This window comes from Erinaceus europaeus, chromosome 13 (genome assembly GCF_950295315.1).
Source record: "Erinaceus europaeus chromosome 13, mEriEur2.1, whole genome shotgun sequence".
Lineage (NCBI taxonomy): Eukaryota > Metazoa > Chordata > Mammalia > Eulipotyphla > Erinaceidae > Erinaceus > Erinaceus europaeus.
Genome location: NC_080174.1, coordinates 98,536,432 through 98,559,703, shown reverse-complemented (window position 1 = coordinate 98,559,703; position 23,272 = coordinate 98,536,432). Strand labels below are relative to the sequence as shown.

The 23,272-nt window shown below is 51.8% G+C and overlaps 1 protein-coding gene across 2 annotated transcripts in view; it reads right to left on the bottom strand.

Annotated features, from left to right (window-relative positions):
- Positions 1-23,272, bottom strand: part of MTOR (mechanistic target of rapamycin kinase) — a 157,920-nt gene that overhangs the window by 14,139 nt on the left and 120,509 nt on the right. For both annotated transcript variants that reach the window (XM_060170910.1, XM_060170911.1), the window contains 14 exons: positions 15,966-16,081; positions 15,107-15,224; positions 11,755-11,988; positions 10,995-11,095; positions 10,340-10,436; positions 10,004-10,102; positions 9,615-9,737; positions 9,301-9,483; positions 8,224-8,358; positions 7,866-8,040; positions 5,479-5,614; positions 4,872-5,019; positions 3,416-3,538; positions 620-702 (listed from right to left, as the gene is read on the bottom strand). In XM_060170910.1, the coding sequence (XP_060026893.1) occupies positions 620-702; positions 3,416-3,538; positions 4,872-5,019; positions 5,479-5,614; positions 7,866-8,040; positions 8,224-8,358; positions 9,301-9,483; positions 9,615-9,737; positions 10,004-10,102; positions 10,340-10,436; positions 10,995-11,095; positions 11,755-11,988; positions 15,107-15,224; positions 15,966-16,081 (1,871 nt within the window). The remainder of the gene's footprint in view (positions 1-619; positions 703-3,415; positions 3,539-4,871; positions 5,020-5,478; positions 5,615-7,865; positions 8,041-8,223; positions 8,359-9,300; positions 9,484-9,614; positions 9,738-10,003; positions 10,103-10,339; positions 10,437-10,994; positions 11,096-11,754; positions 11,989-15,106; positions 15,225-15,965; positions 16,082-23,272) is intronic.

The window sequence follows — 23,272 nt, the reverse complement described above, 5'->3', positions numbered from 1 at the left end:
TTGGCTGGGTTCAATTATGGAAACAGAGCCATTAATCTGAGCATAGTGGTGACTGATAAATACGGGAATCGGGTTTCACACGGTTCATTTACTACATCAGACCAGCGTGGGAGACAGCAGTGCCCTGGAACATGGGTTTTCTTCTCTGGACTTTGCCGCGTTGTTCGGCTGGCATGAGCATGATAAACAGAGCTGAGCTGACCACTGTGAAAGAGGCCTAGAGCACAAAATGCAAACATTCACTAAAAGGTCTTCACTCTCACTGAAGATAAAGTGAAACCAGGCCGAGGGCAGACAGCATAGTGGTTCTGCAAAGAGACTCTCCTCCTGCCTGAGGCTCCAAAGTCCTAGGTTCAATCCCCTGCACCATCATAAGCCAGAGCTGAGCAGGGCTCTGGGTAAAAGTACAAATAATAAAATAAAACAAAACAAGTGCGTTCGCCTGGGCAGGTGTACATCGCTACCTGACCCCTCTCTACCTGAAGTTAAACGAGTGCAGAGAGCAGCAGCCTGGGAGCCCTGTTACCTTGCATATGCACGGTCATGGTGAGGGAAGAAAAAAAGAAAAAGAACCATTCAAGAAAACCACCATGGAAAGAGACGAGAAGGAAGCACTCACCTGTCCCCCAGGCCCAGGATGTAGCCAACCATGGACATGACTGCCAGGGAGCGGGTGTAGTTGGTCCTTCGGTCAAACCACACCTGGAAGGAGGAGCAGGCGTGAGCCAAGCCTCTGCTCGACTCTAAGAGCACAACCGGTTGTCTCATAAGCCAGCGGTAAGTAGCTCAAGCATATCGGGGAGTAAAAACCCCACTTGCAATCACAACAGCAGTAAACTATTTTGGGGATAACATTATTAAACTTGTGCAGAACTCAAAGAAGAAATGTCAATGAAAACGAATAGATGAAAATATCCGTTTAAAGATACCTGCTTAAGACTAATGAACTCCAATAAAACATTTAGTGGCACTTTATTTTGGGGCAACCTTGACAGAATAGCCTCCAAATTTATCTGGGAGGAAAGTACAAGCACAGAACCAATGAGAAGAGACTTTTCTCCATGCCTCCCTTCCCCTCCCCTCCCTTCCCCTCCCCTCCTTCCTTCAGGGTTATGACTGAGGCTTGATGTCTGCACAGTTAATCAATCCACTGATGCTGGTGGCCATTTTCCCTCCCCCCCTTTTATTGCTCTATCCCTCCCTTTTCTTTCTTTTTTATTTGATGGGACAGAGAGAATCTGAAAGGAAAGGAGAGACTGAGAAGGAGAAAAGAGACTGGCAGACCATCCTTCACCAATTGAGAAGTGTCCTTTTCTTTTTTTATTTATTATTTATTCCCTTTTGTTGCCCTTGTTGTTTTATTGTTGTTCTTTTTAAAAAATTTTTACTTATTTTCCCTTTTGTTGCCCTTGTTGTTTTATTGTTGTTGTTGTAGTTACTGATGTCGTCATTGTTGTTGGATAGGACAGAGAGAAATGGAGAGAGGTGGGGAAGACAGAGGGGGAGAGAAAGACAGACACCTGCAGACCTGCTTCACCGCCTGTGAAGCGACTCCCCTGCAGGTGGGGAGCCAGGGGCTTGAACCGGGATCCTTATGCCGGTCCTTGCGCTTTGCGCCACGTGCGCTGAACCCGCTACACTACCGCCCGACTCCCTGAGATGTGTCCCCCTTTACAGGTGGGGACTGGGGGCTTGAACCTGGGTCCTCGTGCATGATAATATGTGTGCTCAACCAGGTGTGCCAATGCTCAGCCCCAAGACTTGTATTAGGTGTGTGAGTACTCAGGCAGAAAGAGATCAGTGAGAAAGAAATCCTAGAATGAGTGGTCTGGGAGGTGGTATAGTGGATAAAGCATTGGACTCTCAAGCATGAGGGCCCTGGTTCAATCCCCAGCAGCACATGTACCAGTGTGATGTCTGGTTCTTTCTCTCCTCCTAACTTCTCATTAATAAACAAAATCTTTTTTTTCTTTCCCCTCCAGGGTTATTGCTGGGGCTCGGTGCCGGCACCACGAATCCACTGCTCCTGGAGGCCATTTTTCTCCCCTTTTGTTGCCCTTGTTTTATCATTGTGGTTATTGTTATTATTGTTGTTATTGATGTTGTTGGATAGGACAAAAAAAATGGAGAGAGGAGGGGAAGACAGAGAGGGGGAGAGAAAGACAGACACCTGCAGACCTGCTTCATCACTCATGAAGCGACCCCCCTGCAGGTGGGGATCAGGGGGCTCGAACAAGGATCTTTGCACCAGTCCTTGTGCTTTGTGCCATGTGCACTTAACCTGCTGTGCTACTGCCCAACCCCCCCCCCCAAATATTTTTTAAAAAAGAGAAGCCCTAGAAAAAAATCCAAGGGCATGTAAGAACTTAGTATAAAATACAAATTAACTCCCAAAGAGTTGGAAAAGGATGGACTATTTGATAAACACCGTGGTTTTAGCTAGCCATTATAAAAATACAGAATATCTTATTCATTGTGTAAGTGACAGGTAGACGGCACGAAGTCTCAGCAATACTCTGCTTCATGTGCTGCTGGGGACTGAACTCAGGACCTCTTGCTTGAGAGTCCAACACCTTACCCACTGAACCATCTCCCAGGCCTACAAATAGTGTTCTGTTTAGTGCAGTGATCTATGTATATGTAGATGTTGCAGAATACGAGGTGGAAAAGGCCATTTCATAGCTAAAGACAAATCGTTCAAATCTGGCAACTTCTAACTGGGACGAATATGTATGTGTGTATGTACACATGTGTGTACGTATGTATGTATGTATACATACACACTAATACATAAATAAGACATTTCTCCATCACTGTCATGAGGGCTTCACTGACATTTACAAACAGACAGAAAGGGAAAGACCACAGTGCAGAAGCTTCCTCCAGTGCAGCGAGGGCTGGGCTCGAACCCAGGTCACACAAACATCAATGAAGGTGCTCATTCCAACTGAGCTATTTTGCTAGCCCCCAAAACAAAACTGCTACACTAAAAAACATACCATTAATACACCAAATGAACAGAACATAACATAGACGAAAAAGATTAAGTATCTTCAGTTAGAGCTTTAAACTGTATGGTGAGGAGGACCTTGAACCACCAGGTCGACACCTGTTAAATCACATGGCGATCCGTTGAAGCTTTGTTATAAAAAAGCAAACAAAACTGTGGGGTGGGGTAGACAGCATGACGGTAGTTCGAGGTCTCATTCATGCCTGAGGCTCCAGAGTCCCAGGTTCGAGCCCCCACACTACCATCAGCCAGAGCTGAGCCGTGCTCTGGCAGACACAATAGACACACAAAGCTGAGTCTGCTCCACAGCCAGCCGTAACAAAGACAGGCACGAGCGGGCGAGGAAGCCGGCCCCGCCGGGAGCTCTGAGCTGCCGGCACAACTGAGTCCCCTCCATCTCCATACCTCGGAGCTGGGGCTCTTCAGCCACAGCAGCTTGGCCAGGTCGTCCCCGGCCGTGTTGTTGACGGCATGCTCGAACACCTCGACCTTCTGCATAAGAGTCAGGTGGTCATAGTCCGGGGCCATCTGCAGGAGGACACAGCCGGTCTGAGTGAGCTCTCCCAGACAGGCGGTCTGACCCCAGGGGCAAACTGGGTCCCGGGGCGGCCAGGCTGGCGGGGAGGGGGTGTCGAGAAGGGTGCCGGGAGATGGCAGAACAGGGGGGCTCTCAGCTAAGCATGAGGTCAAGTCTGCCCCCACACCGCGTATGCCAGAACGCTACGGGGTCGCTCTCCGTCCCACACCTCGGTGAAATCAAACATATTTTGCAGGAAGGAGGCTGAGAAGGAAGGGCGCACACACTAAACTGACGATCACGGCAGCTCTGGGCCTAGAGGTCACACAGTGAGCTTCAGCTCAGTGCCCTCAGGCGTGAGTGAGGGCACGGGAGGATGCGTGGGTCTGAGCGACAGCAGCTCTCGCCTTCCTTGCCCATCTGGACATCGTGTCTCCGAGGGTCAGCACCGTGTGAGCACCAGGCGTCTGGCAGACGTGCACTGTGACACTGGCCAGTCTCACGTAAGGTGAGGAAGCTTGGCTTCTGGCCTGTAGGTTCTTCTGTTTCTCTATGTTCTTTTCTTTTTATAATTGTTTTCTTATTTATTTATTTCCTATTGTTGCCCTTGTTGTTTTATTGTTATAGTTATTATTGTTGTTGTTACTGATGTTGTCACTGTTGGATAGGACAGAGAGAAATGGAGAGAGGAGGGGAAGACAGAGGGGGAGAGAAAGATAGACACCTGCAGACCTGCTTCACCGCCTGTGAAGCGACTCCCCTGCAGGTGGGGAGCCGGGGGCTCGAACTGGGATCCTTCTGCTGGTCCTTGTGCTTTGTGCCACGTGCACTAAACCCACTGCACTACAGCCCGACTCCCTTCTCTTTATTTTTGAAGAGTTATTTTAGTTATTACATATGAGAGAGAAAGAGTTTCACAGGAAGCAGAAAAGGACAGCCAGCCCATGAGCCAGAGGATGGCAGTCTAGCCCCAGAGATAACCCTGGAGACAGAAAGAAAAAAAAAAGAATAAGAATAAGAGGAAGAAGAAGCAGAAGCAGCAGCAGAAGTAGAAGCAGCAGCAGAAGTAGAAGCAGCAGCAGCAGAAGAAGAAGAAGAAGAAGGGGAAGAAGAAGAAGAGGAAAGAGGAAGAGGAGGAATAAGAGAAAGGAGGAAAAGGAGGAAGAGGAAGAAGAGGAAAGAGGAAGAAGAGGAAGAGGAGGAAAGAGGAAGAAGAGGAAGAGGAAGAAGAGGAGGAGGAGGAAGAGGTAGAAGGAGCAGCAGTAGTGGCAGCAGCAGCAGCGTGAGGAGAGAGGCCCTGCCCTGGGGCCCCGCAGGGTCAGCAGTGCAGCCCTCAGCACGTACCCTCAGCATGATGCGGTGCTCAATGTTGAGCAGGATCTTCTTCTTCTCCCTGTAGTCCCGGATGAGGGCGTGCAAGGTGTCACAGTGGGGCACCCAGCCGATGAGGCCCGAGTTGGTGGACAAGGGGATGACGGCATACCTCTGGATGCTGTGTCCAAAGGAAGGCAGGGTGAGGGTCGGGGAAGCCCAGCACAGCCACTCGCAACACTTGCTTTCTGACCCCTGGGGGCTGGCAGTGGCAGCAAGGCCTCCGTGAGGACAGAGGACCCCAGGCGGTGGGTACCTCGGGGCGATGCAGCCGGCACCGTCACGCTTGACCTGCCTGACAGAGCGCCACTACGCTTTGGGAGAACCACTCGGTGATTCTTGGGAACCTAAAATACTCTCCCCCACACAAGCAGTGCTCGTGTCCTCAGTAGGAAGAGGGGGAGCACATCTGAGCTGCAGCCAAGTGGGCCCCGTGTTCCATCTGGGTTCGCAGAGGTTAACAGAGGCGCTCCCCAATGAGAAGCTGCTAGCCACCCCAAGAATTCTTTTCTCTGTGGCACCTTGATTGCCGCTGTTGTTCTCAGCCGCCACGCCCGCCCTCACAGAGGGCCGCAGATACCTGAGGTTCTTCCTTAGAGACGTGGGGTCGTTGGCCAGGAGGGTGTTGACCAGGCCAAAGAGCTGCATCACCCTCTCATCCTGCCGCAGGTCTTCGTGGCCCTTCAGCAGGAAGACAAACTCGTGCCCGTTGCTGCCTGTGGGAACGTGGGCAGGGAGGGCGCGCTTCAGCCGTTAGACCACTGTCGTGCCCACGGTCTCACCAGCATGTGTGCAGTCGTCACTGGCTCCCTCCAACAGAACACTCCCCAGAACTGCTAGGAAGAGTGGCCCCTTCTGAAGGCCCCCCCAGGAGGTTATTCAAATTAGAAAATCAATCAAGACTGCACGAGGAGTTCTGTTCCTGAGGACAAGGAGTGATTCCCCTCCTCTCTCCTCTCTCTCGCCTTTGTGTCCTGCTGTGACCTGAGGAGAAGTGTTACTGGTCCCAGCTGGGCTGGGGACTGGGGACACCGGCAGGTCAGAGTTCCACAAGAGGAACAGGGCAGGTCAGTTTTTGCCCTTGACCAGCAATCTGGTCACGGGTCAGAAGGGACTCTCGCTACAACAACTGGTGAAGAGATTCTTTCTAGGCTATTCCCTGTCCCTTTAGATCCGGAAGGCGGAGGTGAGTAATAGCTTCTCACATCTCTGGAATCTGTCTCTCGAAACACTGCTGAGAATTCAACTGACAAAGGCTTTAGTATATGACACCAGCTGAGAGGGTCAAATATCACCAGTGGCCCACAGTTAACGGGTGCTGGTGAATAACTATTGCATTTAAAAATATGAGCATCTGGGATTGGGGAGACAGCATAATGGTTCTGCAAAAGGCTGTCATGACTGAGGCTCTGAGATCCCAGATTCAATCTCCAGCACCACCATCAGCCAGAGCTGAGCAGCACTCTGGTTAAAAATCAAAAGGAGATGTGACCATGATAAAGGCAAGAGACCCCGAAATACTGCCGGAGTGTTCAGATTTCTGCAGCTGTCCTGGAAAGGTAGTGAAGCTCACTTTAAGGATTCACTTCTGCCCTAGTCTGTTATTTTATTTTACTTATTAATGATAGAGATCTGAGGAGAGAGACAGAGAAGCAGACATCACTCTGTACATAGCTGCCAGGGCCCGAACTCAAGACCTCATGCATATGGGACTAATACTAAGATTTAGTTTTTACTTTATTATTTTATTTATTTATTACTGGATAGAGACAGAGAGAAATTGAGGGGGGAGGTAAGAGGGAGAGAGACAGAGAGACACTTGCAGCCCTGCTTCACCACTTGTGAAGCTTCCCCCCTGCAGGTGGGGAACAGGGGCTTGAACCTGGGTCCTTGTGTACTGTAATGCATGCACTTAACCAGGTGTGCCACCACTTGTCCCCCTTATTTTATTATTTATTTGTTTGTTTGTTTTTGCCTCCAGGGTTATCGCTGGGGCTCGGTGCCTGCACTACGAATCCACCTCTCCTGGAGGCCATTTTTTTTTTTGCCTTTTGTTGCCCTTGTTGTTGTGGTTATTATTATTGTGGTTATTGCTGTTGTTGGATAGGACAGAGAGAAATGGAGAGAGGAGGGGAAGACAGAGAGGGGGAGAGAAAGATAGACACCTGCAGACCTGCTTCATTGCTTGTAAAGAGACCCCCCCCTGCAGGTGGGGAGCCAGGGGCTTGAACCGGGATCCTTACGCTGGTCCTTGCTCTACCGCCCGATCCCCTAATACTAAGGTTTAAATCTACCTCCCTGGACACTATTTGGTTCATTTCATAAAATCATGTGCCCCAAGAGAGGCTGTGGTGGTTTAAACGTTAAGAGCCCAGAAGGCCTTCTGTCTTTCTAGTTTGTCACAGCTCATTTTGTACCCAGTGGCTTCTCTTTGGTCTTCTCAGCTGCCCAACAACTGCCCAGCAGGCGATTTATACATGCCCACACCCTCCAAGCCCTCCGAGCCCTCCACCTGCTGTCCCGCCAGCTCAGCCGGCTACAAGCACGCAGAGTGCCACGGGACCGGATGAGAGGCCGAGGAGGACAGAGGGCAGAGAAATCCACCTGTCTTCTGCCTCTTTCCGATGAGCTGGGAGAGTGGAGCGTAAGAAAAACCAGCAGTTAGAGGGGCCGGGTGGCAGCGCACCTGGTTGAGCGCACATGCTACAGTGTGCGAGGACCTGGGTTCCAGTCCCTGGCCCTCACCTGCAGGGGGAAAGCTTCACAAGTGGTGAAGCAGGGCTGCAGGTGTCTCACCTTCTCTCTATCACCCCCTTCCCTTTAGATTTCTGACGGCATCTATCCGATAAATAAAAAGAAAAGCCAGCAGTGTGAAGACAGGCAGTCATTTCAGACGAAGGGAGGAGCTCCGTGAGGGCAGGAGGGAAGCAGGAGGGAAGCAGCCGCTGGGCGCACAGCGGTCCTTACCCATCAGCGTCAGCTTGCGGGGCCGCTGCTTGGATGTGATGACCTGCAGAGACGGTGCTATAGACTGAATCCGAATGATGGGCTGGTTGGGGTCGTACGTTCCTGGCACGGCCAGCTCAAGGTCTCGGCACATCAGAAGTTTGGGGGAGACGTACTGCAGCTCTAAAGACGTGAGCTGGGAACGACGCACAGGGTTCAGGTTCTGCTCCCAGTCTTTCCAGTGGGCTGCTGACAGCCATGACTTGCCCAGAGGCTGCAGGCCCACACGACCCCAGGGACTTTGAAGTCAGTGTTCGCCGTTCACAGACCTTCCCACAGGAAGGCCCAGACAGCGAGCCTGCTGGGTCCTGGCCCCTACCTGCGGCAGCTGCTTCGAGATCCGCCTGAACACGTGGTAGTAGAGGTCCCAGGCCTGAGTCAGGTCCTTGACGTTCCCTGACTTCATGTACTTCCTGCACCATTCTTGGGCCTCCATTAAGTCCCGACCGTACGCCTGAGGTGGGGAGCAAGGAGAAACCCCCCACGTTACGTGGTCAAGGTGCTGACTGCACCACAAGGCTAAATCCCTAAGCAGAAACTCTACCCAAGTACATGGAGGAAAGTTTCAATGCTGTGGCCTCTTTCACTTTCTCTGCAAACAAACAATCAAAGACAAGGGGAAGGAGCTGAGTCAGCCACACACACCGACTTGACTTGCGCGGCTGCGGCCCAGAGGCGGTGGGCTCACTGTCTGGCACTCCTATGTGACAACCAAGTAGTGTTCTGGTCTTTCTGTCTCTATCTTTTCTCATAATAAATACCCTTCCTCCCCTCCGCCCCTCCCTCTTTTTTTTTTTTTTTTGCCTCCAGAGTTATTGCTGGGGCTTGGTGCCTGCACTATAAATCCACCGCTCCTGGAGGCCATCATTTATTTATTTATTTATTTTCCCTTTTGTTGCCCTTGTTTTTTATTGTTGTTGTAGTTATTATTGTTGTTATTGATGTCGTCGTTGTTAGATAGGAGAGAGAGAGAAATGCAGAGAGGAGGGGAAGACAGAGAGGGGGAGAGAAAGACAGACACCTGCAGACCTGCTTCACCACCCGTGAAGTGACCCCCTGCACGTGGGGGCCGGGGGCTCAAACTGGGATCCTTGCAGCGGTCCATGTGCTTCGCACCACGTGCGCTTAACCCGCTGCGCTACCGCTCCCCCGCCCCCTTTTTAAAGGGAGGCCTATGGCCCAGGAGGCGGCATAGAGGATAAGGCGCTGGACTCTCAGATGTGAGGCCCTGAGCTCACTCCCTGGCACAGCATGTACTTGAGTGACTCTCTGGCTCCCTTTTTCTTCCTCTTTCTCATAAACAGTCTACCTTAAAAATAACTAACTAAGCAGGCCAGAGGAGCAGAAGTCTGCTAGAGGCTCAGGGTCCCATCATTTTACGCTTTCTTTGCCACACCTGATTAAAGGACGTTTCCTTCAGGGTCTGGGGTCCCCGCTCCATCATGGCATGCAGGGGCTCCAGCACCCCAAACATGCCCTTCACGTTTCTCTCCCCGAAGTATAGGCGGGATGCCTCCTCCAGGCCTTCGTGCCACATCTCGTGCCAGAGGATGGCCACTCGGATCAGCTCCTCACTCACCTGGGGCAGAGGGAGGGCAAGAAGGTGACGACCCAGACCGGGGTGCGTCCTGAGCGGGGGGGCGGCTTCCCGGCAGCCAGGAGACAGAGAAGCCGGCAGCGCCAGGGAGATACGCGGGGCTCCCCACTCACCATCACGGCCTGCTGCACCAGTGTGTTGCTGTGCTCACACATGTTCTTCAGAATCTTGTTGGCTGCGTTGTGGCGGGCCGTGGTGGTGGACTTGGACGCCACAGTCAGGGGATAGATGAGGGCCTGAGCAAGACCGGAAGGCACGCTTGCAAGCACGTGTGAAAGGAGCACTGGTCCAGTGCTGACACTCAGAAAAGGCCGATCGGCCCTGGGGAAGACTGTCTAGGAAGGCTCCCGGATCATGGGCCTGCCAGCTGGACGGTCCTTCTGGAAGCAGGGAAGTACACCGGGTGCCCAGTGCCTGCCCTTGTGTCTAGAACCGCTTTAGGAAAGGCCCACGCTCCACCCACAGCCGGCAGCTACCTGAGATTGCACAGGGCCCCACGTACCTGAGGGTGGTAACGACCAATGTCTGTGAGGAGCTGGTGAATGAGACGTCCCACCAAGGGCCTGGGCGTGTCAATTCGTGCAATGAGTTGAGGTATGACCTGGCGTTCAGAGACACCATGCACAGCACGTGAGACGTGGGGACACATCTAGCTCTCGCCCCTGCTGGGCTCTGGGGCAGGCCCCTTGCTTCAGTTCTCTACCAGAGCACAGAACATGTGGGTATTGGTGTCAGGAGCGGTCCCTCCTCACTGTGCAGTGCAGGCTGCCTAACTACACCAAACGCCTGCCTCCTTACTGGGGCTCCAGTATGCCCACCCGGCACTGAGCAGCCTCACCTGTAACCAGGTATCAATCTGGATCGCTTTCACGCCTTCCACTAAGGCCTCATTTACATCTGGCCAGTGACCATAATCAAACCACAAGGTCAGGACTCTGGAAAACAAAAACGAGACACAGGAAATGAAGTCTCCCCACTTCCTCTTGCTTGCTTTTCATCGTCCAGGCTCTTGAGAAGAGCTTGCAGGAGCACTGAGTCCTGGCACAGCTCACGAGCGGTGGTGGTGGCGATGGCCGGCAGCTCTTGACTGGGCACCAGGAGGGCCATGGGGAGCGAAGGTCATTTCAGATCAAGGCGAGTGACAGAAAGCAGGCACCTGCCAAGTTCTCTCCAGCTCAGACAGTCAACTCTAGAAGGTCTGAACAAACACACAGACTAGGTGGTCAGAGCCTGCAGGTGGCAATGGCTGCATCCTGCCGGGGGGAGGGGGAGGTCTCTGGCCAGCCAAGTGACAGAAACAGGCGGGTTCCTTCTTTCCTCCCTAACAAACTGCACATAAAGAACACTCAGGCCACCTCCTAGGTGGGGCCTGGCCGGCCTTACTCCTGAATGTTCGGATCGGGACGGGACATCATGTACAGATGCTACGCGTGACCGCGTGACTTCTGTGTCCTCCAGAAACACCCAGCAAGCTCCCTGCCCGGCTTTGATACCTGAGTGTGTCCTGGAGGTTGTTGCCCCGTGACAGGGAGATGGACCGGAAGAAGCCTTGGACAGCAGGGACAGTGTACATCAGGAGGGTTTTGGACAGATCCTGTTGGAACACACGTTAGTGACACTCCTGCCTCAGCTTGCCCTTCTGTGAAGTGGGCACAGCAGCACAGTAAGGCGTCTACCCCAGAGGACAGTTGTGAGGATGAAACTAGCTGACACAGGAGCAGCCCTCAGATCATCCCGGCACACCAAGCTCCAAATCAAAGGTGACACCACCACAGCCGTCAGGATCTCGGGCTGATGGCGGGTCCCGGACAGGAGGGTGCAGGAAGAGGCAGGGCTGAGGCCATGAGCATGCCAGTGTCTGGGCCCAGTAGCCCTCTGAACACACAGCGGAGGGGAAAGGGAAAGGGAAGGGGGCGGGGAGTCGGGGGGGGGGGGGAAAGGGCAGAGGACTGACCCCCAGGCCCCGTCCTCGAGTGGATCCACAGATGTGCATGGCCACCCACAGGGGTGCCGGATGCTGGGGATGAGCTCATACGCATAGGGCACAGGGAAACACAACCGGGAGCTCGCTGAGTTCAGCTCGGGGCCACGGCAGATCAATAAACACACTAAAGGCCCAGGCCCTCCAAAGCTGGGCGGCAAAGAGCAGCGTTGGCTAGTGCCCCTCACACGTCAGCGTGGAGACTGAGGCCCGTGGGCTTGTCCGTTCTCACAGAGGAGGGGGGGGAGGAGGGAGGGAGGCGGGGACAGCACCTCGGTGACCTTCTTCTGCAGGGGCGACGGGGTGGGGCTGTTGTCGGCGCTTTCTGCTTCGCTCTCGCTGTTGCTGCCCTCGGTGCTGGCGGCGGCGGCTGTGGTGGCGGCGGCTGTGTTGGTGATGTTGGCCCCGCTGGTGTGACGCAGCTTCTTCTTCTCATCCCGAGCTTGGTTCTGATGCTTGTAGTGCAGCACCGCTTCGAAGTTCATCACTGCCCACGCGTGCCAGGCCTGGGTCGGGCAAGAGCGGAGGGCAGGTGACCGACTGAGATGGAAGGACACGCAGACGCCGAGGGCACAGGGGAGTGTGAGGCCTCAGCTGAGGAAGAACTCTGTGGTCAGCTGAGGAAAAGTTCAACAGACACCTGGGGAGGGGAAGCGTGATGCCCCGGCCTTTGGAGCTTTCGCTAGTCAGGACTCTGAGTGCTGTGAGTGGAGCACCCAGAGAGAAGCGCGCCTGGCCTGGCCTCGCCTCTGGGGCTCACACACAAACCTAAGACAGGCAGAGGCTCACGGGGAAGCCCGGGGGCAGGGTGTGAGAAGCTTCTGGACACAAGTGGCTTATGGTGGGCCTTCAGGAGGGGCCTCTGGTGGGTGAAGGAGAGAGGAGAAGGCGCAGCAACAACTTGGTGTTGGGGACAGCAAAGAGGTGACAAGCTACTGCACAGGCAAAGCAACTGCCAGAGACAATCAGATCTGACTGGAACGGGGGTCCATGATGGAGGAACAGGCCCCACTTCACCCTGCAGGAACCGGAGCTGTGCTGGATTTTGAAGGACAAAAAGCTCATGATTTGAGAGAGCAGAGGTTCAGGGGGTGGAGGTGAGAGTCTTCAGCAGATGGGAGGGCTGTGAAGAGGGAGCACACGGAATGGACCTCACTCATCCATCTGGACAGGGCCTACTCGTCCAGTGACTCAGAGATGTGTCTGGGGGCTTTCTGGAGAGGAAGAATTAGTGCTACACTGTAGAGAAGATAAACAGAACTTGAGGCCTACAGCCAGCTAACGTCACAGTGAGAATGGCTTCCCTTGCTAAGCGCCCTTATTCAACAAAATGGTCTCCATTTTCCCACCGAAGCACATTAGATGATCACAACTGATCAATTTTGATGGGCAAGAATCTAACTGATGAATTTTTGCAACCTGGTAGGCAGTGCAGTAGACACAGCATTGGGCTGTCAAGTGCAAGCCTCCGGGCATCACAGGTGCCAGGGTGATGCTCTTGTTCCCCTCTGTCTCTCTGAAGTAAACAAACACGTCTTTAAAAACATTTTGCCCACTTTTCCCCCCTTAACAAGCACACTGTTCCACTCTGTCTTCTGGTGGTAAAGGATTAAGGTTAGACCTGGGGCCTCTGGGGCCTCGGGCACGCAAATCTTTGTGCATATCCACAGTGCCATCTCCTCAGCCTCCCCCAATCAGAATTCTTTTCTAGAATGTGAAGATCCCACTGTGACCTAGGCTCAGTTTTCCCTGACCGTCACTTATTCCAAACACGTCTCTCTTACATGTCCCAGCCCGAGCCAGGGGAGAGGGTGGAACTGGAGACAAGCAGCCCCTGCAGGCACAGGACTACAGCTGGGCTGGTGAATCCACTACAGCTCAGTAAGGAAGCACCTAAAACAAATCTGCAGAACCTGCTCACACCTTCCTTCCTTCCTTCCTTCCTTCCTTCCTTCCTTCCTTCCTTCCTTCCCTCCCTTCCCTCCTTCCTTCCTTTTATTTTATTGGATAGAGATAGCCAGAAATCGAGAGGGAAGGGTGGGATAGAGGGAGAGAGACAGAGAGACACCTGCAGCACTGCTTCACCACTTGTGAAGCTTTCCCCTTCCAGGTGGGGACCGGGGACTCGAACCTGGGTCCTTGCGCTTTGTAGCATGTGCGCTCAACCAGGTGCGCCACCAATTGGGACCCAAAACCTGCTCTTTTCTTGTCATTTGTTTTTTTTTTCCTACAAAACTGAGTGAGGAAAAGTAAATCTTGTTAGGAGACAGTTTTTTTTTTAATTAAAAAAATATATATATTTATTTTCCCCTTTTGTTTCCCTTTTTTTTTTTTTATTGTTGTTGTTATTGCTGTCGTCGCTGCTGGCTAGGATAGAGAGAAATGGAGAGCGGAGGGGAAGACAGAGGGGGAGAGAAAGACAGACACCTGCAGACCTGCTTCACCATCTGTGAAGTGACTCCCCTGCAGGTGGGGAGCTGGGGGCTCAAACCGGGATCCTTATGTGGGTCCTTGTGGCTCTCCACCATGTGTGCTTAACCCGCTGCACTACCGCCCGACACTTGGGAGACAGTTCTAACTAGTAAGGTTCTAGCAAGTCAAGGTTGACTGGACTACTTTTCCAGCCTGGCACTGAAGCTGCTCTGGGAGGGAGGGAATCCTGTTGCTCTCCTGACATGGGCCTAAGGTCAGACATCACCATATCTAAACCAGGAGAGGAGTTTATTGTTTCTGTGGTCTTCAGGTGTGGATTTTGATTCCAAAAGGATTAACCCACAAACTAACAGTAAATTATGGAGATACAGGAAATAAATCAGTGATATTTGTTATGTCAAGTCGGAATTACCAGCTATCACTTCAGAAAAAATAGAAGGAATGGGCTGAGGAGATAGCGGTGTTCTGGCTAAAAAAAAAAAAAAAAAAAAGAACAAAAAGGGTAGTCCTGGAGGTGGTGCAGTGGATAGTGCATTGGACTCTCAAGCGTGAGATCTCAAGTTCAATCTTTGGCAGCACATGGATCAAGGTGATGTCTGGTTCTTTCTGTCTTGCTCATAAGTGAGATATTTAAAACAACAAACAAAAACCAGAAAGGAATGAGACTGTGTGTTCTCACCAAGGATGTGTACTTTGAAGAATCACTCCTGGATACTAGACAATGAAATCTTTTATACATTTTCTGTTTAACTTGAGAAGTTTCCAATGACATAACAAGATGTGACCCAGAGCTTTCCAAGAAAAACAGAAAGTTAAGTTCTGAGATGAGAAGCAGCAGGGGAGGAAATCAGAAAGAAGCCAGGAAGGAACCTGGGAGGGGACACAAAGTCCCAGAGATTCAGTGTGTCTCAGATGCTGGAACCAGCAGCTCACAGCAGAACTCACTAGTGGACACAAGCAGCGGTAACATAGTACACACTTCTTTAGTGGAAGAATTTATGACTTCACCTGTATCAAACTCGTAAGGGCCCCCAACAGACTGGTCCCAGTCCCTAAAGAAGCAATGCACGGCATTAGGCCAGCACAGCCTCGAGGCTCTGCTGTGAGCCAGGACAGCTCCAAGCACTCACATGCTGGCGGGTGCCAGCGGGCTCTGACCCCGGAGACCAGGCCACCCCTGGCTCTGGTTACCTTATACCAGCTGCGGTCGTGCTCCGTGGCGGCACTGTAGTACTGAAGGACCTTGGGGATCGTGCTCTCGTTGATGCCCTGCAGATTCAGCTGCCACTCCCCGAGTTTCAGAAAACATCTGCAAACAGAGACAAGTCCTTGAGCTGTAGCCTCAGCAAAGCACAGAACAAAGGATTATTTCTATACAGGGAAGCAGCAAAGCCTCCCTGGTATTTCTTTACACTTGGCTCTCAGGGAGCAACAAGAACAGAATTCTCAACCTCATGGGAGGAAAAAGATGGGCTTCTGTGGTCAAGCCTGAAGGTCGTTTTCCTTCTTGACTGCTGTCTTCCAACACTACTGGGTTGTCGGGACAGTCATGACTTTTCCGACAACCCAATGGCACAAGCCAGTGCCCAGGCACATACGGGAGTCTGTGCCAAGGGCAGCTTTTATGAAGCATGAGCGAGAGTAGTTTTTCATATTGGCTGCCACGGGACTGCCCTCCTCCAGTTCCCTAAGACCACAACCAGCACTTACTGACTACTACTCCATTCCAGGCACTGCTCTGGATGCTGCCCACCGTCTGCCACCCCCCGGGCTCTCATTGTGCCCTTCTGCACCACAAGGGGATGGAAGCACAGAGAGGTCACGGAACTAAGCCGGAGCCACGGATCCAACTAGCAGCCACGTGGCATTTGACAAGCATGGGAGGCTAGGGCCAGAGCGGAAAACAGCACTCGGTGCCACTCCCGGGCTGCGGAGTCTGAGGTGAAGCGGAGGAGACTCTGCCTCACGCGACTCCATGGCTGCGGATACATCTGCAGGATGGACGACAGGGATGCTGAGGTGGCCTGGGCCTCCCCGGGAGGCATCTCACCGTGCCATGAGCTTGTGCAGCTCCTGCTGGTGCTGCTGGTCTTCAGTGGCGAGGGCGTGCTGGGCCTGCTGCTGCACATTCTGGGCAAAGTGCTGCATGTGCTGGAAGGCTTCGATCTGCAGGACAGAGGCACGGGGCTGGGGAGCTGCTCCCCCTGGGGAAGCAGTGGTGTCCATCCCATGGGCACCTGGACCCATCCCTCCCCAGACAGTGCGGCTGAGAATGGAGTCAGAGTCGCCTCCCCCCATTCCCTGTCCCTGGCACCATGCCAGGGATGCTGGATCTCTCAAGCTGACTCACTACCGGCCTCGATCAGGCTGCGGCTCTCCTGTGCCCAGTGGAATCACTAGTTTACTACATCTTGGAGTGGTTCAAGGGGTGGCACAGCGGGTTAAATGCAGGTGGTGCCAAGCACAAGGACTGGTGTAAGAATCCCAGTTCGAGCCCCCGGCTCCCCACCTGTGGGGGTGTCACTTCACAGGCGGTGAAGCAGGTCTGCAGGTGTCTGTCTTTCTCTCCCCCTCTGTCCATTTCTCTCTGTCCTATCCAACAACAATAGTTGGTATGCTTCTAATTCTGCTTCTAAAAACCACTTCTGTTTCATTGGTTTAATCCCCCCTGCTTAACACTGTGTTCTATTTACATAACCACTGTTAACTAAGCATCACCCTCCCTCCAGGGCGTTGGTTTAATCCCCACTGGTTCATGATGTCTTTTTGCTCCACCCCCTCTCCTAGTACACCCTGATTTGCACCAGTCACTTTTCGCTCCACCCTCTCTACGTCACATCCTGTTTAGACCCTACTTGGCAAGTATATATATAAGGACAGGATTGTGATTATAGTTTAGTTTAGTTTAGCTTGGCTTAGATTGTGCAGCGTTCCGCATGAATAAAGAGAAACTGTGTACAGATCAGCTATGAGTCCCTAGTCATCTGTCTTCCGCCTGCGAAGCTAGCCTGGCAAACAATGACATCAACAACAACGACAATAATAATAACCACAACAATGTTAAACAACAACGGCCACAAAAGGGGAAAAAATGGCCTCCAGGAGCAGTGGATTTGTGGAGCAAGCACCGAGCCCCAGCAATAACCCTGGAGTCAAATAAATAAATAAATAATACATCTTGGAAAAATCATTTGTCTGGCTACCCTAAGCAACAATGCCCACCAAGCACTGAGACAGCTGCCGACCCCACTGTCAGTACGCTGGAGCAGCAGTGCCCACCAAGCACTGAGACAGCTGCCTACCCCACTGTCAGCACGCTGGAGCAGCAGTGCCCACCAAGCACTGAGACAGCTGCCTACCCCACTGTCAGTACGCTGGAGCAGCAGTGCCCACCAAGCACTGAGACAGCTGCCGACCCCACTGTCAGTACGCTGGAGCAGCGGTGCCCACCAAGCACTGAGACAGATGCCGACCCCACTGTCAGTATGCTGGAGCAGCGGTGCCCACCAAGCACTGAGAAAGCTGCCGACCCCACTGTCAGTATGCTGCTCTGAGGGGACTCAGACTCTCGGGACCTGTTTCAGGCTGGCAGAACTTTCCCGTCTCCCTCCCAGAGACAGACAGTGACAGAGGCCAGGCCACCAAAGCTCCCTTCCCTGTGGTGGAGGCTGAGCTCGAACCAGGGCTGCAGGCGAGACGGAGCCATGGCACTACCCCACTAGAGTGATTTCCCCAGCTTGCATCTTTAAACCTTGCTGCCCTGAACACTGCAGCATAGCAGACTTGGGGTTCAAGATGGGGTTGCGTTGTCTGTAGGGCAGTAAAGCACTGGACTCTCAAGCAGGAGGTCAGTCTCCGGCAGCATGTGTACCAGGTGACGTCTGGTGCTCTCTCTCTCCTTCAACCTTCCTCATTAACAAATAAAACCTTCTAAAAAAAATCTGGGGGGACAGGCAGTAGCACAGCAGGTTAAGCGCAAGGACTGGCTTAAGGATTCCGGTTCGAGCCTCTGGCTCCCCACCTGCAGGGGAGTCGTTTCACAAGCAGTGAAGCAGGTCTGCAGGTGTCTATCTTTCTCTCCCCCTCTCTGTCTTCCCCTCCTCTCTCCGTTTCTCTCTGTCCTATCCAGCGACTACATCAGTAACAACAATAACCACAACAACCATAAACAAGGGCAACAAAAGGGGAAAAAAAAAGTAGCCTCCAGGAGCAATGGATTCATAGTGCAGCCACCGAGCCCCAATGATAACCCTGGAGGAAAAAACAAAACAAAACAAAACAAAACAAAACATCCCTCATGGAATCCTTGCACACAGGAAGAACCTAGTGATAGAGGAAGGTCGGTGGTGGTGCACTTGGCTGGGCACACATGTGACAGTGAGATCAGAAGATACTTGGGTCCGGAACAAAGAGCTGGAGCGCGGAGACAGACACACACTAAGAGCCCTGGGAGTAAGCTACAGCCAGCCTTCTGTAGAAGTCGCTCCCGTGCAGACCCGCCAGCAACTCGTCACGGTTACTGCTGAGCTCGGTGCCTCACACCTGTATGACTTCACCACCTCTAGGCTGACTTCTTCATTCAGACAGAGAGGGAGAGACAGCACAGCACTGGAACTTTCTGTGGGGTTACAACGCTCCCGCAGAGGCTGGGGCTCAAACAAAGACTACACACGTGGCAAGGCCCTGCCTGGTGGGGTATCTTTCTGCACCGGGCTCTAGCATCTTGATGAATGGGACTTGAAGGACAGAGAAGTGACCTATAAACAGCCAACGATCAAATGGAAGAAAAAAGAAATAGACCCACCAGTATAGGACCAGAAACTGGCATCTGGGAAATTGTGAAAAAGAAGCTATGCTTCTCTGCTGGAGGAGACAGAGAGGGTGGTGGGGGGAGGGGGTAGATAACATAATGGCTCTTCAAAGAGACTCACATGCCTGAGGCTCCAAAGTCCCAGGTTCAGTCCCCCACATCACCATAAGCCAGAGCTGAACAGTGCTCTGGTTAAAAAAAAAAAAAAAAAGTACAAAATAAATATTTAAAAAGAGACAGAACTCAACACTTTAAGTTAATTAGGTCAGAATGGTATCCTTAGAGTAAATCATCATATACACGTTTTTTAAAAAGTAGAAACATATCAGTGCTGATGGCCTTGAAGATAAAACCAAACTTCTTGGTTTGGGGATTACGACAAACTCCAGCCCCTTCCCAACATGAGGATCTAACTGGCGTAGAGACAGCGTTTAGCCCAGAGTCAGATGATGAGACAATGTGTCAGCATGAGGACAGGGCGCACACACACACGTGTCCCAGCAGTTAACAAGACACCTGTCTCTCTCAGACGTCTGCCTTCAGAGCGGTCGGCCACCACTGGCTTTGGACAGTGGACTGCACAAACATTCCACACCTGACATGCCCTAAATGTTCTTGTAGCTTTTCTTCTGGGAGAATTACGTTGACCATTAAAAAGAAAGAGAAGTGGAATTGGGCGGCGAAACCAGAATGTGATGGTAGAGTCGGCGTGCTCAGAGTGTCCGTCAAGCAGCTAAGGAACTCTGACCGCGGGCGTTTTTCAGAGCCCGTACACTATGTGTCACTGACAGTCCACAGAGTGTAAACTCTTTTCTGAAGACTTATGAAAGTGCTGAACAGAAAATAAATGGCTAGGGGGAGTTGGGCAGTAGTGCAGCTGGTTAAGCGCAGGTGGTTTGTGGTGCAAAGCGCAAGGACCAGCGTGAGGATCCCGGTTCGAGCCCCCGGCTCCCCACCTGCAGGGGAGTCGCTTCACAGGCGGTGAAGCAGGTCTGCAAGTGTCTGTCTTTCTCTCACCCTCTCTGTCTTCCCCTCCTCTCTCCATTTCTCTCTGTCCTATCCAAAAACAACGACATCAATAACAACAGTAATAACTATAGCAACAATAAAAAACAAGGGCAATAAAAGGGAAAATAAATTTAAAAAACTTAAACCAAACATACAAAAAAAAAAAAAAAAGAAAAGAAATGGCTAAAAGTAGGGAGGATATTAATTTGGATTGAAAGCCCAATATTAAGCTTGTTAGATTTACCTAGCATGAATATCTTTCTATCCTGTCACATGAAGACAGTTTATTTTCAAGGGATTAAAAATGATGTATTAAAAGCCCTATTTTCCTCTATCCCCAGAGTCATGAAGAAAAACGACTGTCTTGCAGATGAAGGATTGGTCTCCAGCAGGAGGACTCATGCCTGAGCCTCAGCTGCACACGGGCTCCTGGTTCTTGATTGTGTGCGGCTTGGGAAGTGAACGACTTCTCAGCGACAGTGCAAAGAAGGGCCAGCTAGTCTCGTGAGTACGGGAGGCGCCCTGTCTAGGAAGCCAGTCCTGGCTTATACTGGAGGGAAGTGAATAAAGCTCAGAGAAGGAATGGCAGACTCGTTTAACAGAGCTGTCAGTATTACTTGCCTTCGGGTAGCCTTTGGAATCATATGAAGGTGTGTCACCTCTACTTAGAACTTGAAGTACAGTGGTCCGGGAGGTGGCGCAGTGGATAAAGCATCGGACTCTCAAGCATGAGGTCCTGAGTTCAATCCCAGCAGCACATGTACCAGAGTGATATCTGGTTCTTTCTCTCTCCTTCTATGTTTCTTATTAATAAATAAATAAAATATTTCAAAAAAAAAGAACTTGAAGCATAGACACTTAACTTTAAGTAGCTTTCTACATATTCTCTTTTCTTTAGAAATATTTATTATTTATTTCATTTTTTTTTATACCTTTACTTATTTATTGTATAGAGACAGCCAGAAACTGAGATGGGAGGGAGAGACAGAGGGAGAGAGATAAAGAGACACCTGCATCCCTGCTTCAACATTCACAAAGCTTTCTTCCTGCTTATGGGAACCGGGGGCTTGAACTCAGGTCCTGTGCACTGTAACCTGTGTACTCAAGCAGATGCGCCACAACCCGGCCACAGGTTTCTACATTTTCAGTGTGGTGGCTGCCTGGTCTCTCACCAGAAATTGCACTAATACAAGGCCACAATCAGACGAGGGGTTGAGCTGTGGATATGCGTTGAAAGAAGCCACATCGGGGTTGAATAGTAGCCAGAGGATGGCCTTCAGCAAGACACTTAGAAACCCGGAGGCTCCTGGGATGGAGAACAGACTATGCTAAGGCCCAGAGGCTCCTGGGATGGAGAGCAGACTATGCTAAGGCCCAGAGACTCCTGGGAAGGAGAGCAGACTATGCTAAGGCCCAGAGACTCCTGGGATGGAGAGCAGACTATGCTAAGGCCCAGAGACTCCTGGGAAGGAGAGCAGACTATGCTAAGGCCCAGAGACTCCTGGGAAGGAGAGCAGACTATGCTAAGGCCCAGAGGCTCCTGGGAAGGAGAGCAGACTATGCTAAGGCCCAGAGACTCCTGGGAAGGAGAGCAGACTATGCTAAGGCCCAGGGGCTCCTGGGAAGGAGAGCAGACTATGCTATGGCCCAGAGACTCCTGGGAAGGAGAGCAGACTATGCTAAGGCCCTGAGACTCCTGGGAAGAAGAGCAGACTATGCTAAGGCCCAGAGACTCCTGGGATGGCGAGCAGACTATGCTAAGGCCCAGAGACTCCTGGGAAGGAGAGCAGACTATGCTAAGGCCCAGGGGCTCCTGGGAAGGAGTGCAGACTATGCTAAGGCCCAGGGGCTCCTGGAAGGAGCAGACTATTAAGGTCTGGCACCTCTGTTTTTCTCATTTGCCTGGACGACAGTCCCAGCTTTGAATCAGAACTGTTCTGGCCTAGGAGCCTCACAGAGACCAAAACAAACAAAACAGCCCACAACAACGTTCAACAGGCCTTCCAAGCTGCGCATCTGGAGAAAACCACGCCACTGCTATGCAGCCAACTGAAGCCGCAGTGTCTGGGCGTGGGGCTGCAGCTCCTGCCTGGCTGACAGAATCACTAGCAATGAAAAAGCCAGTCTGGACACAGCTCCAAGGGTCTCAAGCAAAGACATAATCACATCTTTTTATTTATTTATTTATTTATTTGATAGGACAGAGAGAAATTGAGAGGGGCGGGGAGACAGAGAGGGAAAAGAATGACACGCAGTCCTGCTTCACCGCTCGTGAAGCCTCTCCTCTGAGGGTGGGGACTGGGGGCTTGAACCTGTGCACTTCACTAAGCGCACCACCATCAGCCGTGACATCATAGCGTCTAATCACATCTTTGCACGGTCACAGCCCCGGCGACCACTGTGCTCTCCTTTGTGTCCCTGGGGACACCATGGAGCGACCACAGGGAGAAACAACTGGTATTCCCATCCCTGCTTGGTAAGGAGAATGATGGGAGAGTCAAATGAAGTACTGAGCTAATCTCTCTTTTATATTTATAAATTTATCTTTTTAATATTTATTTCCTTTTGTTGCCCTTGTTGTCGTTTTTTATTGTTGTAGTTACTATTGTTGTTATTGATGTTGTTGTTGGATAGGACAGAGAGAAATGGAGAGAGGAGGGGAAGACAGAGAGGGGAGAGAAAGACAGACACCTGCGGGGGTCGGGCGGTGGCGCAGTGGGTTAAGCGCATGTGGCGCAAAGCGCAGGAACCGGCGTAAGGATCCCGGTTCGAGCCCCCGGCTCCCCACCTGCAGGGGAGTCGCTTCACAGGCGGTGAAGCAGGTCTGCAGGTGTCTGTCTTTCTCTCCCCCTCTCTGTCTTCCCCATCTCTCTCCATTTCTCTCTGTCCTATCCAACAACGAACAACATCAACAATGGCAATAATAATAACCACAACAAGGCTACAACAACAAGGGCAACAAAAGGGGGAAAAATGGCCTCCAGGAGCGGTGGATTCATGGTGCAGGCACCGAGCCCAGCAATAACCCTGGAGGAGGAAAAAAAAAAAAAAAAAAGAAAGACAGACACCTGCAGACCTGCTTCACTGCTTGGGAATCGAACTCCCTTGCATGTGGGGAGCTAGGGGCTCGAACCTGGATCCTTATGCTGGTCCTTGAGCTTTGCGCCACCTGCGCTTACCGCCGGACTCCCAATCTCTCTCTTTTTAAAAGATTTTGTTTATTTGTTTATTAATGAGAAGGATAAGGAGAGGGAGAGGGGTGAGAAGGCGAGAGGGCGAGAGAGAGAGAGAGAGAGAGAGAACCAACCAGACATCACTCTGATACACGTACTATCGGGGATTGAACTCAGGACCTCATGACTGAGAGAGTCCAGTGCTTTATCCACTGCGCCACCTTCCGGACCAGCACTGAGCTAATCTCTAGGGATGACTGTTTAAAACCCAATGATGTGAGATAAGAGATCATTTACTCAGGAAAACACATCTTGCAGCGTGTGGCGCCCCGAGTTCAAGCCCCAGCACCCCAGGAGAGGACCAGC